This window comes from Scyliorhinus canicula, chromosome 18, assembly GCF_902713615.1.
Source record: "Scyliorhinus canicula chromosome 18, sScyCan1.1, whole genome shotgun sequence".
Classification (NCBI taxonomy): Eukaryota; Metazoa; Chordata; class Chondrichthyes; order Carcharhiniformes; family Scyliorhinidae; genus Scyliorhinus; species Scyliorhinus canicula.
Window position 1 is genome coordinate 112592274 of NC_052163.1, and position 17372 is coordinate 112609645.

At 49.2% G+C, this 17372-nt stretch overlaps 1 protein-coding gene across 2 annotated transcripts in view; it reads left to right on the top strand.

Annotated features, from left to right (window-relative positions):
* Positions 1-17079, top strand: part of tm6sf2 (transmembrane 6 superfamily member 2) — a 28444-nt gene extending 11365 nt beyond the window's left edge. The window contains exons 3-10 of one of the 2 annotated variants that reach the window (XM_038778117.1): positions 839-936; positions 2183-2286; positions 3257-3339; positions 3867-3991; positions 5247-5348; positions 11941-12033; positions 14900-15019; positions 16319-17079. In XM_038778117.1, coding sequence (XP_038634045.1) covers positions 839-936; positions 2183-2286; positions 3257-3339; positions 3867-3991; positions 5247-5348; positions 11941-12033; positions 14900-15019; positions 16319-16528 — 935 coding nt within the window. In that variant the 3' untranslated portion in view covers positions 16529-17079. The remainder of the gene's footprint in view (positions 1-838; positions 937-2182; positions 2287-3256; positions 3340-3866; positions 3992-5246; positions 5349-11940; positions 12034-14899; positions 15020-16318) is intronic. The other variant, XM_038778118.1, reaches the window with a different exon arrangement.
* Positions 17080-17372: the final 293 nt, after the last annotated feature.

Genomic DNA, 17372 nt, shown 5'->3' on the forward strand with positions numbered 1-17372 from the left:
CACTAATCTTTGCTACTTTGTATGCTTTTTCCTTCAATTTGATACTCTCCCTTATTTCCTTGGATATCCACAGTCGATTTTCCCTTTTTCTACCGTCCTTCCTTTTTGTTGGCATAAACCTTTGCTGAGCACTGTGAAAAATTGCTTGGAAAGTTCTCCACTGTTCCTCAACTGTTTCACCTTAAAGTCTTTGCTCCCAGTCTACCTCAGCTAGCTATTCTCTCATCCCATTGTAATCTCCTTTGTTTAAGCACAAAACACTAGTGTTTGATTTTACCTTCTCACCCGCCATCTGTATTTTCAATTCCACCATATTGTGATCGCTCCTTCCGAGAGGATCCCGAACTACGAGATCATTAATCAATCCTGTCTCATTACACAGGAGCAGATCTAGGACCACTTGTTCCCTCGTAGGTTCCATACTGTTCTAGGAAACTATCGCGGATACATTCTATAAACTCCTCCTCAAGGTTGCCTTGACCGACCCGGTTAAACCAATCTACATGTAAATTAAAATCCCCCATGATAACTGCTGTACCATTTCTACATGTTTCCGTTATTTCTTTGTTTATTGCCTGCCCCACCATAATGTTACTATTTGGTGGCCTATAGACTACTCCTATCAGTGACTTTTTTGCCTTACTATTCCTGATTTCCACCCAAAGGGATTCAACCTTATCCTCCATAGCACCGATGTCATCCCTTATTGTCTGGATGTCATCCTTAAATAACAGAGCAACGCCACCTCCCTTACCATCCACTCTGTCCTTCCGAAGTGGAACATGAAGTGGGATGGTGTGACTTGGCGCATTGAATAACTTCTTACCTTTTGTTGCAGCCTTCGCTGTGTTCTCATTCACAAGTGTCATCGATTTAGTTATCTCCCTGGAACAGGATGGCTACATCAAAGGATTCATGGGATTTTACTTGAAGGAGGTAACTTCAGAACTCTCTGTTACTGATGCTGGAGAGCATTTTGTTGAACTCTCTCACTCTCCTGCTGCTATTCAGTTCATTTATCTGGTGATTCAGTCAATCTCCCATGGGCCCCATACATAATTCAAACTTTCCCTCTACTCAGGAGATTTGAGGCCATAATCCATTTTAGTGCTCTGCTGCAGTACTGCCGGTGGGGGGGGGGGGGGGGGGGGGGGGGGGGGGGGGGGGGGCTTTGTTGAATCAAAGCCCCGTCTGATTTCTCATGTGGATCCAATATTTCAAAGAGCACAGGAATTCTGCCCAATGCACATCTCACGACAACTTCACGAAAACAGATCCTTTGGTGATTGCTGTTTTTGGGATCTTGTTGTGCACCAATTTGCTGCTGTCTTTCCTCCACCACAACAGTGAACTTGATGGGCCAAATGGCAACCTCCTATGTCGCAGTAACTCTGCGCAATTCATTCATGAGAGTTCTGCTTAATGACAGGTCTTTGGTTCATTATCTGTTGATGCTTCACCTGGAGCTGTTTCCTGGGCAGTTTTTGGCAGTGGTGGTTTGTCATTGATTTCCATTCTCAGGGGGGGTCCCAAGCCTACGTCAGCTGGATCGGGAATTGAACCTGCACTTGTGGTGTTAATTTGGGCCACATACTAGTTAGTCATCCAGCTGACTGAGCTAACTGGGCTCCTGTGGCCATGTGTACTTCATCAACTGTAAAACGGGGCTCAGGCATCGTATGATCTATCTGTGAGACATCCTGAGGGTGTGAAAGGCACTATACAAATGCAAGTTCTTTCTTTACTCCTCTTTCTCCTGCTGCAATTTCGGCTCCCCACCCCACGACAAACCATCGCAACTCCTCCCTGGGGACTGTACCTTGACGTGGTGATAATGTTTATCCACTGCTGTGTGAGGTGAGACAGTGAGGGAGGTGGGAAGGGTAAAAATGCTTCTTTGTCACTGGGGAGCTAGGGCCTGAATATAAGGGGCTGGAGGTTAGTGATGGGGACCTCCCGTTCCCAAACGGGGTGGGATGAGGTGTGAAACGCTGGCACTTTACCATGATGAAGGGTGTGTGCTGAGTGGTTGTCAAAGCCTCAGTTGTGATTTCCTCCATTCTACTGTTTCATCAAAGTTGATCAACTTTTTATGGTTGTAACTTGGCGGTGTTTGGGGTTGGATGGACGGTGGTTAGAGTGGAGATGGATGGCCCACACTGATGCTCTGCTCCTTTGACAGGGGGAACCGTATCTCCGCAGTGCTTACGGTATACTGATCTGTTACTGGGATGGGACAGTCCATTATGCGCTCTATCTGATGATGATAGCAGCCATAACCCTGAGGTAAGGCATCAAACAGCAGCTCACACTCTATCTGAAGCACTATGTTTAATTCAGGGCACCGCATCTCTGGAAGGAGAGACTGACCTCGGAGATGGTCTAGCACACATTCACTAGAACGTTAACAAACTTAAAACCAACTGCATGAACTGTGCTTGTACTGGGAGCTGAAACAAATTGTCGTGAGGAAGTGTTATATTTCTTAGTTACCACAAAGAGAAATGGTATGGAGGTGCTCGCACTCTGGATTCTTGTGAAACACGATGAGAGGTTTATTAATATTAATAATAATAATCGCTTATTGTCACAAGTAGATTATCATAGATTATCATAGAATTTACAGTGCAGAAGGAGGCCATTTGGCCCATCGAGTCTGCACCGGCTCTTGGAAAGAGCACCCTACCCAAGGTCAACACCTCCACCCTATCCCCATAACCCAGTAACGCCACCCAACACTAAGGGCAATTTATCATGGCCAATCCACCTAACCGGCACATCTTTGGACTGTGGGAGGAAACCGGAGCACCCGGAGGAAACCCACGCACACACGGGGAGGATGTGCAGACTCCGCACAAACAGTGACCCAAGCCGGAATCGAACCTGGGACCCTGGAGCTGTGAAGCAATTGTGCTATCCACAATGCTACCATGCTGCCCCAAAGTAGGCTTCAATGAAGTTATTCTGAAAAGCCCCTAGTCGCCACATTCCGGCGCCTGTTCGGGGAGGCTGGTACGGGAATTGAACCCGCGCTGCTGGCCTTGTTCTGCATTAGAAGCCAGCTGTTTTGCCCACTGTACTAAACCAGGCCCTGGTGTTGCTCACACAGTCAAAGGTGGTGATCTGCTCAAAGCCTACGCAAACATTCTGACGTAACCACACATCACGTGACGCGGAACCAGCCGGAATGTATTCCCTGATACATAACAGGACGAATGTACCACGTAATCACAAAACCTTGTGATTTCACCCACAGGTGGAGTTACCGAACTGTTGGCCTTTACTGGCTGGGATCCATGCTCATTAGTCTCGTTACCCTCTTACTTGGAACCGTTGTAGGTAAGCGACTGTCGACGATTGAGCTTATTCCCAGGAAACTTACACCGAACAGGGAGAAAGAATACGGGAGCAAGAATTGTGAATAAATCACATCGTACATATAGATAGCACCCAAAACACTTCACAGGAGCATAATGATGCAAAGTTTGACACCGAGCCACATAAGGAGACACTAAGGCAAATTACAGTAGCTTGGTCGAAATGGCAAATTAGTAGAAGCGTTTTAAAGGTGGAAAGGAACATAGAGATAAGTGATAATCCTAATGCATGCTGCAAAAATGTACTGTGATCATATAATATCCACCAAAAGAGTACAGAGGGAGATTTATTCTGTATCTCACCCCATTGTATACCCTGGGAGTGTTTTATTCAGAAATTGGATTGAAATGGTTGGAATCTCCACCTAACCTCTTGTGAAAATAATATTTTAACAATGAAGCAAAGAGCAATGATTTACAAAGAGCACAACGTGAATGATTTTGGCTTGTCAGTAGCTCAGCCTATCATTTTTGTATTCAATCATGAAGGTAAATTTGGAACTGAAATCCGTCCTGCCTTCCTGCTGAATATTCCCTATGTGTTGATCCCAATTTGGGCTGGAAAGAAAATCTATAGGATGCCCAAAGCTTTGCCACGGATAACGGCGGACCAGGTAAGGAGCATCTGGAATAACCTGGATATATCAGACCACTGATTACTCTGAGAGCGAAGGATATTAACAGGCGTGAGTTACATTGAGGGTACTTTACTCTGTATCTAACCCCGTGCTGTACCTGTCCTGGGAGTGTTTGATGGGGACAGTGTAGAGGGAGCTTTACTCTGTATCTAACCCCGTGCGGTACCTGTCCTGGGAGTGTTTGATGGGGACAGTGTAGAAGGAGCTTTACTCTGTATCTAACGCCGTGCTGTACCTGTCCTGGGAGTGTTTGATGGGGACAGTGTAGAGGGAGCTTTACTCTGTATCTAACCCCGTGCTGTACCTGTCCTGGGAGTGTTTGATGGGGACAGTGTAGAGGGAGTTTTACTCTGTATCTAACCCCGTGCTCTATCTATCCTGGGAGTGTTTGATGGGACAGTGTAGAGGGAGCTTTACTCTGTATCTAACCCCGTGCTGTACCTGTCCTGGGAGTGTTTGATGGGGACAGTGTAGAGGGAGCTTTACTCTGTATCTAACCCTATCCTGTACCTGCCCTGGGAGTGTTTGATGAGGAAAGTGTAGAGGGAGCTTTACTCTGTATCTAACCCTATCCTGTACCTGCCCTGGGAGTGTTTGATGAGGGAAGTGTAGAGGGAGCTTTACTCTGTATCTAACCCTATCCTGTACCTGCCCTGGGAGTGTTTGATGAGGGCAGTGTAGAGGGAGCATTACTCTGTACCTAACCCTATCCTGTACCTGCCCTGGGAGTGTTTGATGAGGGCAGTGTAGAGGGAGCATTACTCTGTACCTAACCCTATCCTGTACCTGCTCTGGGAGTGTTTGATGGGGACAGTGTAGAGGGAGCTTTACTCTGTATCTAACCCTGTGCTGTACCTGTCCTGGGAGTGTTTGATGGGGACAGTGTAGAGGGAGCTTTACTCTGTATCTAACCCCGTGCTGTACCTGTCCTGGGAGTGTTTGTTTGGGACAGTGTAGAGGGAGCTTTGTATTTAAACAGTTATAATGAAGGGAGTTCTTGTAATGGTGACTTATTAACGAATATTTATACCTTGCTATTAACTGGCTGTTCTTGATTCGCTATAGATTAATTATTCACTATATTATTTTATTAAATAGGACTATTAGCTGATTATTGTTCATCAATGATAAAATCTCAGGTTTTCTTTTGCCATTGATTATGTTCAGTCGTGTGAGGTGAATAATCTGGATTGACTGTTTATTGAGGATTATGCTGTTGCTATTTCCTCAGATTGCCATGGAACAGAGCAAGTGGTTGTACCGACGCCCCCTGGATCTGGTCTTCATAGTTTACCTGCTGATTGCTGCTGCCTTCACTGTCTTCAGGGGCTTTGTAAGTAACAGCCGATAAAGGAACTGGGATCAGACTTGTTTGGCTGGCTGGACTGACACTGTTTGATTCACCCTTTGAAGTCCACTCTCCTCTTAATGTTTCTAACTCTGAAATACAGGATCATTTCAGTTTTTCAGGGTGTGTTCTGGTTGGATCTCCTGCAGACCAATTTCAGTCTGTCACCAAACACAGCGTCCTTCCACCTCCTCTGTTACTATTTTTCAATGAGCAGCAAACTCAGTTCTACTCAGAGGACAGTGGGTTCAAGTCCGCGGCAGACATTTGGCCCAAATTCCTAAACTGATGGGATGTTGCACTGTCAGGGGGTCAGTACTGAGGGAGTGCCGCACTGTCAGAGGGTCAGTACTGAGGGAGTGCCGCACTGTCGGGGTCAGTACTGAGGGAGTGCTGCACTGTCAGAGGGTCAGTACTGAGGGAGTGCTGCACTGTCAGAGGGTCAGTACTGAGGGAGTGCTGCACTGTCAGAGGGTCAGTACTGAGGGAGTGCTGCACTGTGAGAGGGTCAGTACTGAGGGAGCGCTGCACTGTCAGAGGGTCAGTACTGAGGGAGTGCTGCACTGTCAGAGGGTCAGTACTGAGGGAGTGCTGCACTGTCAGAGGGTCAGTACTGAAGGAGCGCTGCACTGTCAGAGGGTCAGTACTGAAGGAGCGCTGCACTGTCAGAGGGTCAGTACTGAGGGAGTGCTGCACTGTCAGGGGGTCAGTACTGAGGGAATGCTGCACTGTCCGAAGGTCAGTACAGAGGGAGTGCGGCACTGTCAGAGGGTCAGTACTGAGGGAGTGCTGCACTGTCAGGGGGTCAGTACTGAGGGAATGCTGCACTGTCCGAAGGTCAGTACAGAGGGAGTGCGGCACTGTCAGAGGGTCAATACTGAGGGAGTGCTGCACTGTCAGAAGGTCAGTACTGAGGGAGTGCCGCACTGTCAGAGGGTCAGTACTGAGGGAGTGCTGCACTGTCAGAGGGTCAGTACTGAGGGAGTGCCGCACTGTCAGAGGGTCAGTACTGAGGGAGTGCTGCACTGTCAGACGGTCAGTACTGAGGGAGTGCTGCACTGTCAGAGGGTCAATACTGAGGGAGTGCTGTACTGTCAGAGGGTCAGTACTGAGGGAGTGCCGCACTGTCAGAGGGTCAGTACTGAGGGAGTGCTGCACTGTCAGAGGGTCAGTACTGAGGGAGTGCCGCACTGTCAGAGGGTCAGTACTGAGGGAGTGCCACACTGTCAGAGGGTCAGTACTGAGGGAGTGCTGCACTGTCAGAGGGTCAGTACTGAGAGAGCGCTGCACTGTCAGAGGGTCAGTACTGAGGGAGTGCTGCACTGTCAGAGGGTCAGTACTGAGGGAGTGCTGCACTGTCAGAGTGTCAGTACAGAGGGAGTGCTGCACTGTGAGAGGGTCAATACTGAGGGAGTGCTGCACTGTAGGAAGGTCAGTACTGAGGGAATATGATACTGTTGGGGAGTCAGTATTCATAGAATTTACAGTGCAGAAGGAGGCTATTCGGCCCATCGAGTCTGCACTGGCCCTAGGAAAGAGCAACCCACCTAAGCCGACACCCCCAGACTATCCCCATAACCCAGTAACAACACCCATCCCAACTCAACCCAACCAGAACTTTGTGGACACTAAGGGCAATTTAGCACGGCCAATCCACCTAACCTGCACATTTTTGGACTGTGGGAGGAAACCAGAGCACCCAGAGAAAACCCACGCAGGCACGGGGAGAAAGTGAAAACTCCGCACAAACAATGACCAAGCCAGGAATCAAACCTGGAACCCTGGATCTGTGAAGCAACAGTGCTAATCACTATGCTACTGTGAGGGAGTGCTGCACTGTCAGAGGGTCAGTACTATGGGAGTGCTACACTGTTGGCGGATCAGTGCTTTGGGAGGGCCGCACTGTCGGAGGGTCAGTACTGAGGGAGTGCTGCACTGTCAGAGGGTCAGTACTGAGGGAGTGCTGCACTGTCAGAGGGTCAGTACTGAGGGAGCGCTGCACTGTCAGAGGGTCAGTGCTGAGGGAGCACTGCACTGTCAGAGGGTCAGTACTGAGGGAGAGCTGCACTGTCAGAGGGTCAGTACTGAGGGAGCGCTGCACTGTCAGAGGGTCAGTTCTGAGGGAGTGCTGCACTGTCAGAAGGTCAGTACTGAGGGAGCGCCGCACTGTCAGGGTCAGTACTGAGGGAGTGCTGCACTGTCAGAGGGTCAGTACTGAGGGAGTCCTGCACTGTCAGGGTCAGTACTGAGGGAGTGCTACACCGTTGGGGGGGTCAGTACTGTTGAAATAGTACACTGCTGGGGGGGGGGCAGTATTGTGGGAGTGCTGCACTGTTGGCGTGTCGGTGCTTTAGGAGTGCCGCACTGTTGGGGCGGTCAGTGCTTTGGGAGTGCTGCACTGTTGGGGGGTCAGTACTGTGGGAGTGCCGCACTGTTGGGGCGGTCAGTACTGAGGGAGTGCCACACTGTTGGGGGGTCAGTACTGTGGGAGTGCCGCACTGTCGGAGGGTCAGTACTGTGGGAGTGCTGCACTGTTGGGGGGTCAGTACTGAGGGAGAGCTGCACTGTTGGGGGGGTCGGTGCTTTGGGAGTGCTGCACTGTTGGGGGGGTCGGTGCTTTGGGAGTGCTGCACTGTTGGGGGGTCAGTACTGTGGGAGTGCTGCACTGTTGGGGCGGTCAGTACTGAGGGAGTGCCGCACTGTTGGGGGGTCAGTACTGTGGGAGTGCCGCACTGTCGGAGGGTCAGTACTGTGGGAGTGCCGCACTGTCGGAGGGTCAGTACTGAGGGAGAGCTGCACTGTTGGGGGGTCGGTGCTTTGGGAGTGCTGCACTGTTGGGGGGTCGGTGCTTTGGGAGTGCCGCACTGTTGGGGGGTCAGTACTGTGGGGGTGCCGCACTGTTGGGGGGTCAGTACTGTTGGAGTGCTGCACTGTTGGGGGGTCAGTGCTTTGGGAGCGCCGCACTGTTGGGGGGTCAGTGCTTTGGGAGCGCCGCACTGTTGGGGGGTCGGTGCTTTGGGAGGGCCGCACTGTTGGGGCGGTCAGTACTGTGGGAGTGCTGCACTGTTTGGGGGTCAGTGCTTTGGGAGTGCTGCACTGTTGGGGGTCAGTGCTTTGGGAGCGCCGCACTGTTGGGGGGTCAGTGCTTTGGGAGCGCCGCACTGTTGGGGGGGTCAGTGCTTTGGGAGTGCTGCACTGTTTGGGGGTCAGTGCTTTGGGAGTGCTGCACTGTTTGGGGGTCGGTGCTTTGGGAGTGCTGCACTGTTGGGGGGGTCGGTGCTTTGGGAGTGCTGCACTGTTGGGGCGGTCAGTAATGTGGGAGTGCTGCACTGTTTGGGGGGGGGTCAGTGCTTTGGGAGTGCCGCACTGTTGGGGGGTCGGTGCTTTGGGAGTGCTGCACTGTTGGGGGGTCGGTGCTTTGGGAGTGCTGCACTGTTGGGGGGTCGGTGCTTTGGGAGTGCTGCACTGTTGGGGGGTCAGTACTGTCAGAGTGCTGCACTGTTGGGGGTCAGTGCTTTGGGAGTGCCGCACTGTTGGAGGGTCAGTGCTTTGGGAGTGCTGCACTGTTGGGGGGTCGGTGCTTTGGGAGTGCTGCACTGTTGGGGCGGTCAATACTGTGGGAGTGCTGCACTGTTTGGGTGGTCAGTGCATTGGGAGTGCCGCACTGTTGGGGGGTCGGTGCTTTGGGAGTGCTGCACTGTTGGGGGGTCGGTGCTTTGGGAGTGCTGCACTGTTGGGGGGTCAGTACTGTCAGAGTGCTGCACTGTTGGGGGTCAGTGCTTTGGGAGTGCCGCACTGTTGGAGGGTCAGTGCTTTGGGAGTGCTGCACTGTTGGGGGGTCGGTGCTTTGGGAGTGCTGCACTGTTGGGGCGGTCAATACTGTGGGAGTGCTGCACTGTTTGGGTGGTCAGTGCATTGGGAGTGCCGCACTGTTGGGGGGTCGGTGCTTTGGGAGTGCTGCACTGTTGGGGGGTCGGTGCTTTGGGAGTGCTGCACTGTTGGGGGGTCGGTACTGTCAGAGTGCTGCACTGTTGGGGGTCAGTGCTTTGGGAGTGCCGCACTGTTGGGGCGGTCAATACTGTGGGAGTGCTGCACTGTCGGAGGGTCAGTACTGTGGGAGTGCTGCACTGTTTGGGTGGTCAGTGCATTGGGAGTGCCGCACTGTTGGGGCGGTCAGTACTGAGGGAGAGCTACACTGTTGGGGGGTCAGTGCTTTGGGAGTGCCACACTGTCGGAGGGTCAGTACTGTGGGAGTGCCGCACTGTCGGAGGGTCAGTACTGTGGGAATGCTACACTGTTGGGAGGTCAGTGCTTTGGGAGTGCTGCGCTGTTGGGGGGGTCAGTAATGTGGGAGTGCTGCACTGTTGGGGGGGGGTCAGTGCTTTGGGAGTGCCGCACTGTCGGAGGGTCAGTACTGAGGGAGAGCTACACTGTTGGGAGGTCAGTACTGAGGGAGTGCTGCATTGGTGGGGGGGTCAGTGCTTTGGGAGTGCCACACTGTTGGAACTACAATCTTTTGGATTAAAAATTCAGCTGAGGTTCCGCCTGCCCCCTGAGCTTGATCTTAAAAATCTCACAATGTTATTGGAAGAAGAACAAGGGCCTTTCTCATGGTGAACTTACCCCCAATCATCTCTGAACCAGCAGCAGCATAAAACAAATGAAAATATCCTGAATGTGTGAGAAGTTGCTCTAACTATTTTCTGAGTCTAGCTTGTGAACTATTCTTTAAGTCCCCATTCTCGGACAACTCTGTGTGTTTGATTTAATTTCCAGTGAAATGTTTACCTTGGTTCGGACAATGACTCATTTGAAAAAGCAAATCAGACTTGCTGGCAATTGCACCGTGAGTTACCCGAGCTGGTTCAACCACATTTCGAGGAATCTTTGATAATTGCTCGCTATCCAGTGACCTGGGAAGTGGATTTTGGTGGTAAGGCAAGGCCCTCAGAGTGCAACCACCAGACACATCGCCCAGGCTGACATCTGGACAACTATCACTAGAGCAGGAATCAGCATCTTCAGGGTGGGGAAATTGCCGATGGGAACTTTAATTTCTTTGAATTTGTTATTTTATTAAAATAAATTTAGAGTACCCAATTATTTTCTTTTCCAATTAAGGGACAATTTAGCATGGACAATCCAATAGTTGTGGGGGTGAGACCCACACAGACATGGGGAGAATGTGCAAACTCCACATACCATGCTCCACATGCAAACTTCCCGTACCAGCCTCCCCGGACAGGCGCCGGAATGTGGCGACTAGGGGCTTTTCACAGTAACTTCATTGAAGCCTACTCGTGACAATAAGCGATTTTCATTTCATGGAGTGACCCAGGGCCGGGATCGAACCCTGATCCTCGGCGCCCTGAGGCAGCCGTGCTAACCACTGCACCACTGTGCCACCCTTGAATTTATTCTTTCATAGGATGTGGGTATCACTAGAAAGGGGCAGTGTTTGTTGCCCACCCCTAATTGCCCTTGAACTCAGTGTTTTGCTCGGCCTTTTCTGAGGGTTGTTAGGAGTGAACCACTTTGCCGTGGGTTTGGAGTCACATGTAGGCCAGACCAGGTAAGGACGGCAGATTTCCTTCCCTAAAGGGCGTTAGTGAACCAGATGGGGTTTTTCCAACAATCGATGAGAGTTTCATGGTCTCCATTACTGAGATGAATTCCGGAGTTTATTAATTGAATTTAAATCCCATCAGCTGCCGTGGTGGGATTTGAATCCCTGTTTCTAGAGCAGGGGTGGGCAAACTACGGCCCGCGGGCCGCATGCGGCCCGCCAAAGGTCTTTATGCAGCCCACCAAGGTCAAGTCCTCAAAAAAAAAAATTTTTTTTAATTTTTATTTAAATTATTTTTTTTTTATAAGGTTAATGGGGGGGGGGGCTGTTGGGTTACTGGTATAGGGTGGATACGTTGACTTGAGTAGGGTGATCATTGCTCGGCAGAACATCGAGGGCCGAAGGGCCTGTTCTGTGCTGTTCTATGTTCTATATGAGGCGCCCAGAATCATAACCGGGTGAAGCGCCATTTTTGAAAAGTAGAGAAAAAGAGGGCTAAAGGCAGGATGCCGCCGGGGGAAGCGCTGAGGTATATGCCGCACGCTAATTGGTTACAACCGGGACTATTAATTAATATACTATGCGGCCCTTTAAAATTGTGAATTTCTGAATGTGGCCCTTGCACAGAAGAGTTTGCCCACTCCTGTTCTAGAGCATTAGCCTGGGCCTCTGGATTGTTAAAAATACAATCCATTGTCTACACTGTAGTGATTGTGCAGGGTTACTCTGTTCATATCACAGCTCCGTCTACTGACAATTTATGTGGGGTCTTAATCATACCCCTTGGTGTGAAACTGACTGGATTAAGGGCAGTGTGGGTTTTCCACCCTGCCCAATATCATGTTCCATTGAAGGAAACAGAGCAATATTGAGTAGAATGTAAAACCTGACCCAACGGGCTTCCTGCATAGTGAGAGTTAGATTAAAGTTCACCCCCACCTAACCCACCAACCGTTAGACCATGTTTGGTGTAATTTTGATTTGCTTGTGATCTATAATTGTCTGATTTAGATTGCCCTCGAGTGTTCCTTTGAAACTTGTGACACCTACGCTTTTGATCAGGAGCCGTACCTGTCGGACCCAGTGATGTATCCCAAGATCCAGGCAAGTGGTTGACTGCAATGGGGTAGAGTATACATGGGGTGTGGGGGAAGGCCACATGGGTGGGTAGAGTCTCTGATCGGTTGATCTCTACAGTATGCCAAAGCTATGCTTTTAAAATCTCAATTCACATGTTTAAATCCCTCCATGACCTCGCCCCTTCCCATCTCTGGGCATGTCCTCCAACCCGAGAACTGTCCAGATATCTGTGTACCTCCAATTCCGGTCTCTGTGCATCCCTGATTTTAATCTCTCCATCATTGGTGGCCATACCTTCAGCTGCCTGGGCCCTGAACTCTGCAAATCCCTCCCTAAACCTCTCTGCCTCGCTTTCTTTATTTTAGATACGCCTAAAAACCCTCTTTGACCAATCCTTTGATCATCTCATAGAATCATAGAACCTCTACGGTGCAGAAAAAGGCCATTCGACCCATCGAGTCTGCACCTCTGAAAGAGCACCCTACCTAGACCCTCCCTGCAACCCTGTAACCCCAACTAACCTTTGGACACTAAGGGACAACTTACATGGCCAGACCTGCACGTTTTTGGACTGTGGGAGGAAACCGGAGCACCCGGAGGAAACCCCGCAGACACGGGGAGAACGTGCAGACTCAGCACAGACAGTGACCCAAGCCGGGAATCGAACCTGGGAACATGGCAGCAGTGCTAATCATGTGTTCTAATATCGCTTTATATAGCTCACTGTTAAAATTTGTTTGTTTACCACTTCTGTGAAATGCTTTAGGATATTTTCCTTCCTAAAGACTTTATAGAAATGCAAGTTGTTTTTCTACTGTTGGTGTGTGCTTATTGTGCATCTGGCACTTCCACCGGCTGGACACTCGCTCACTCACACGCTCGTTCGTGCACTCTCTTGCGCACACGCTCTCGCGTGCACACTCTCACACTCGCACATACACAAACTCTCACACTGTCACACACATACTCGTGCACATGCACATATTCTCAAACATACACACACGCACTCTCACACACTCGCATACACACTCATCTACACGCACAATTTCTGCTGGTCGGGGGGGAAGTGTGTTGGGGTGTGATTCACGCAGGAGGGAAACTTGAACTCAGCAAGACCATTTGAACTTAGTGCTGAGGTGAACCAGACCCCATTGTGGCTTTTGCAAAGCCGGAATCCACAGTATGGGAGTAATGAATTGATGGAATGGATAAGGTCTGTATAAGGGCAGCACGGTAGCATGGTGGTTAGCATCAATGCTTCACAGCTCCAGGGTCCCAGGTTCGATTCCCGGCTGGGTCACTGTCTGTGCGGAGTCTGCACGTCCTCCCCGTGTGTGCGTGGGTTTTCTCCGGGTGCTCCGGTTTCCTCCCACAGTCCAAAGATGTGCGGGTTAGGTGGATTGGCCATGATAAATTGCCCGTAGTGTCCTAAAAAGTAAGGTTAAGGGGGAGTTGCTGGGTTACGGGTATAGGGTGGATACGTGGGTTTGAGTAGGGTGATCATGACTCGGCACAACATTGAGGGCCGAAGGGCCTGTTCTGTGCTGTACTGTTCTATGTTCTATGTTCTAACACATGAGCTGAAGTTTTTTAAATGTTCTGCTATTTAAACTTTTAGAAAAGGTCAGTGAGGGTTTTTTAAAAACTACTGAACTGCTTTGATTTACAGAGATAAGGTACAAAAAAGTAGCATCTGGTCAGTTTCAATAGAGCATTTTGTTGACATTTCCACAACGGTGATCATTATGTTATTATAAATGCTTGACTGAATTTCAAAAGCTTCCAATGTGTTAGCAAGTGGTTCTGAGTTCATGGTTTGACTGACAACTTAAAGAGCCTATTAAAGGTTTGATGTAGGGTTCGAATGGTGGTTTATTTATTTTTATAAGAGATTAACTACTCGTGATTTAAAAGCTTTCAATGGATTTTATGAATGAGTGTTTTTTCATTGCCAAATGTGTAGGAGTAAGAGGAGTATTAGATTGCAATAAATTTATTTCCTTTCATAGCCACGCAGCTCCTAAGGTCTGCCCATGGTGGATACTGGGTGAGTGGTTATGGAGTAGGCGGGGAGGGCATGATGGGCCATGGAGTATAGGTGAAAGGTATGGTTTGGCATTGATTTTGCATGGAGGATATGAGGAGACTGAGAGGTGTGAGGGGCATGGGTTGGCAGAGAGGGTATGAGGGTCAATGGGGGTGAGTGAGAAGGTGAGGGCTAGAGGGCCGAACAGCTGCTATAACAACTGGGACAAAGTTCTAGTGAATCAAGCTGGATCTTCTAACCAGCCCACCTTAACACTCAACCAACCTCCTGGCCACCTACATTCTGCTTCCACATCAGGAGGTCCGACTGTCCTGCACCTGTTCCCTCGAGCTAATATTGTGCACTTTATAGCTAGACCGGTCCAGTGAGTCAAGATATTTCCTGACTGTGATACCTGTCTTGGTAGTCAAAATCTGGCCCATTCTCTGACTCCTCACTCAAACTCACATTCACACTCACAATCCTACTCACACTCATACTTTTACTCACTCACACACACTACACACACACTAATGTCCAGTAGGTCAGTTCCTGGCACACTCACACTCTCTGTTCTGTTGTTACTTTAAACGATGGGTTGAAATTAATTCTCTCTGGGCAGCACGGTGGCACAGTGGGTAGCACGGCTGCCTCAAGGCGCTGAGGTCCCAGATTCAATCCCGGCTCTGGGTCACTGTCTGTGTGGAGTTTGCACATTCTCCCCGTGTTTGCGTGGGTTTCGCCCCCACGACCCAAAGATGTGCAGGCTAGGTGGATTGGCCACGCTAAATTGCCCCTTAATTGGAAAAATTGAATTGGGTACTCTAAATTTATTTTTAAAAAGAAATTAATTCTCTCTTTCAGATGCTGGTCAACATGTTCTACCTGGTGCCCTTCTTTGGCCTGGCACTCTATGGCCTGATTGATCCCGGTTGTGAGTGGATGCCCGATCTGACCGTGGTGTTTGCAGGAGCCATTGCCCAGGTACGTCACAGGTGTAGTGTTCAAAGTCAATGTCATTGGGAAGCTGAGAATGAAATTAAGGGGTGGGTTCTGTTTAGCAAAGTCATGGAGCGAGAGAGGCTCGAAAGTGAAAGGTCAGGCATGTTTTTTTTAAATCAGACTCATTATAAAGGGAACTTATATGAAGTTAACTGATATTAAGACTATTTGCCATCTTGGCTTTCTATTTGACTCTGAGCAGAGCTTCTAATACACACTTCTATCATCAAGAGCTTCCATCTCCATAACAACGCCCCTCTCTGGGCAGCATCCCATCTGGCAACCTGCCTGAGTTCATCCAAAGTTCTGCTGCTCATAACCTAATTAGCCCGAGTTCCATTCCCCTGTGCTGGCTAACCTGCATTCACTCCTCATCTTGCAATGCCTCGATTTTAACATTTTCATCCTTTTTCAAAACCCTCCATTATCTTGCCCCTCCCGATCTCCGCAAGCTTCCCCAGCTCTACAACTCCTAAGACCTCTAATTCTGGCCTCTTGCAAGTCCCCAGTGTTCTTTTTTTTTTCTTTTTTTTATAAATTTAGAGTACCCAATTGATTTTTCCAATTAAGGGCCAATTTAGTGTGGCCAATCCACCTAGCCTGCACATCTTTGGGTTGTGGGGGCGAAACACACGCAAACACGGGGGAGAATGTGCAAACTCCACACGGACAGTCACTCAGAGCCAGGATTGAACCTGGGACCTCGGCGCCGTGCGGCAACAGGGCTAACCCACTGCGCCACCGTGCTGCCCTCCATGTTTCCAGTTTTAACTGCCTCACCATTGTTGGCCCTGCCTTCAGCTGCCTGATCCACAAGCTTTGGAATTTCCTCTTGTGCACTCTCTTGCTCACTTTCCCCCTTGAAGACAGTGCTTAAAACCTTTCTCTTTGACCAAGCTTTGAGTCATCTCTCCGAATATCATCTATGTGACTCAGTGTTAGCTTTAAGACCATGAGAAGCAGTGATAGGAGTGGGCCATTCAGCTCTTTGAATGGCCCATAACCATAACCCTTAATTTCCCTCCTGAGTAAAAACCTATCAACCTCAGCATGAACACTCAAGGACTCGGCCTCCAAAGCTTCCTGGGGTAAAGAATTCCAAAGAATCGCCACTCTTTGAGAGAAGAAATTCTTCCTCATCCTCCTGTGTGCTGCCGAAGAATATTTTTTTACCAAGTTCAAGCTACTATGTAAATGCAAGTTGTTGTTGTGTGGTACTGGGGAAAGACCTAATTTTTTTTTGTTGATATTTTAATGCCTTTTTAATTTCCTTCTCTCCAGGCGCAATTTTCCCACATCGGCGCATCGCTACACCCACGTACTGCCTTCACATATCGTGTCCCACAGGATGTCGTATCATCCTTCCTCTATGCCAACATCCTCTTCGCTCTTGGCGCTCAGCTCCTGGCAGTTCGCTGCGTCACTTGCTCCAACTTCTTTCTGAAAGGCATGCCCATAAATAACGAGGAGCTGGAGAAGAAAGTCAACTAAGAGCACGGGCCAAGTGAAGCAAAAGCTGAGGGGGAGCTCGAACCGTTGGTGCTGTTAAAATAATTAAAATGATGTTAAATGAGGTTGTTAGCCGTAGCCTAGTGGCTGGAACTCTCACCCGTGAGTCAGGAGGTTGTGGGTCTAAACCTCACTCCAGAGACTGGAGCTGATCCTTCAGTGCAGTACTTAGCAAATGCTACACTGTCAGTGTTGGCAACCTTTGGATGAAATCTTAAACCCTGTTTGCCCTATCAGGTGGATGTAAAAGATACCATGGTCGGTATTTCGAAGATGGATAAGAATTAAACTCGATGTTCTGGCCAATATTTACCCATCGACATCACTAAAACAGATTCTTCAGTCATTACCACATTGTGTGCGGGATCTTGCCTTTCATAAATTGACTGCCGCTCATCCTACATTACAACAGTGACCACGCGTCAAAAAATGTATTATGTTTGGTTGTAAAATGCTTTGGAATGTCCTGTGTTCATATAAGGTCCTGCATTTAAAAAAAATAAATTTAGCGTACCCAATTCATTTTTTCCAATTAAGGGGCAATTTAGCGTGGCCAATCCACCGACCCTGCACATCTTTGGGTTGTGGGGGTGAAACCCACGCAGACACGGAGAGAATGTGCAAACTCCACACGGACAGTGACCCAGAGCCGGGATCGAACCTGGGACCTCGGCGCCGTGAGGCTACAGTTCTAATCACTCTCAGGTCCTACATAAATGCAAATTCCTTCATCTGATTTTTTTTTATATACTCCACCCAGTTGTCAGTTTTGTTTTACATTGCCAAACTGGTTTATGTACACCAATCTCCAACCATCCATTTTACA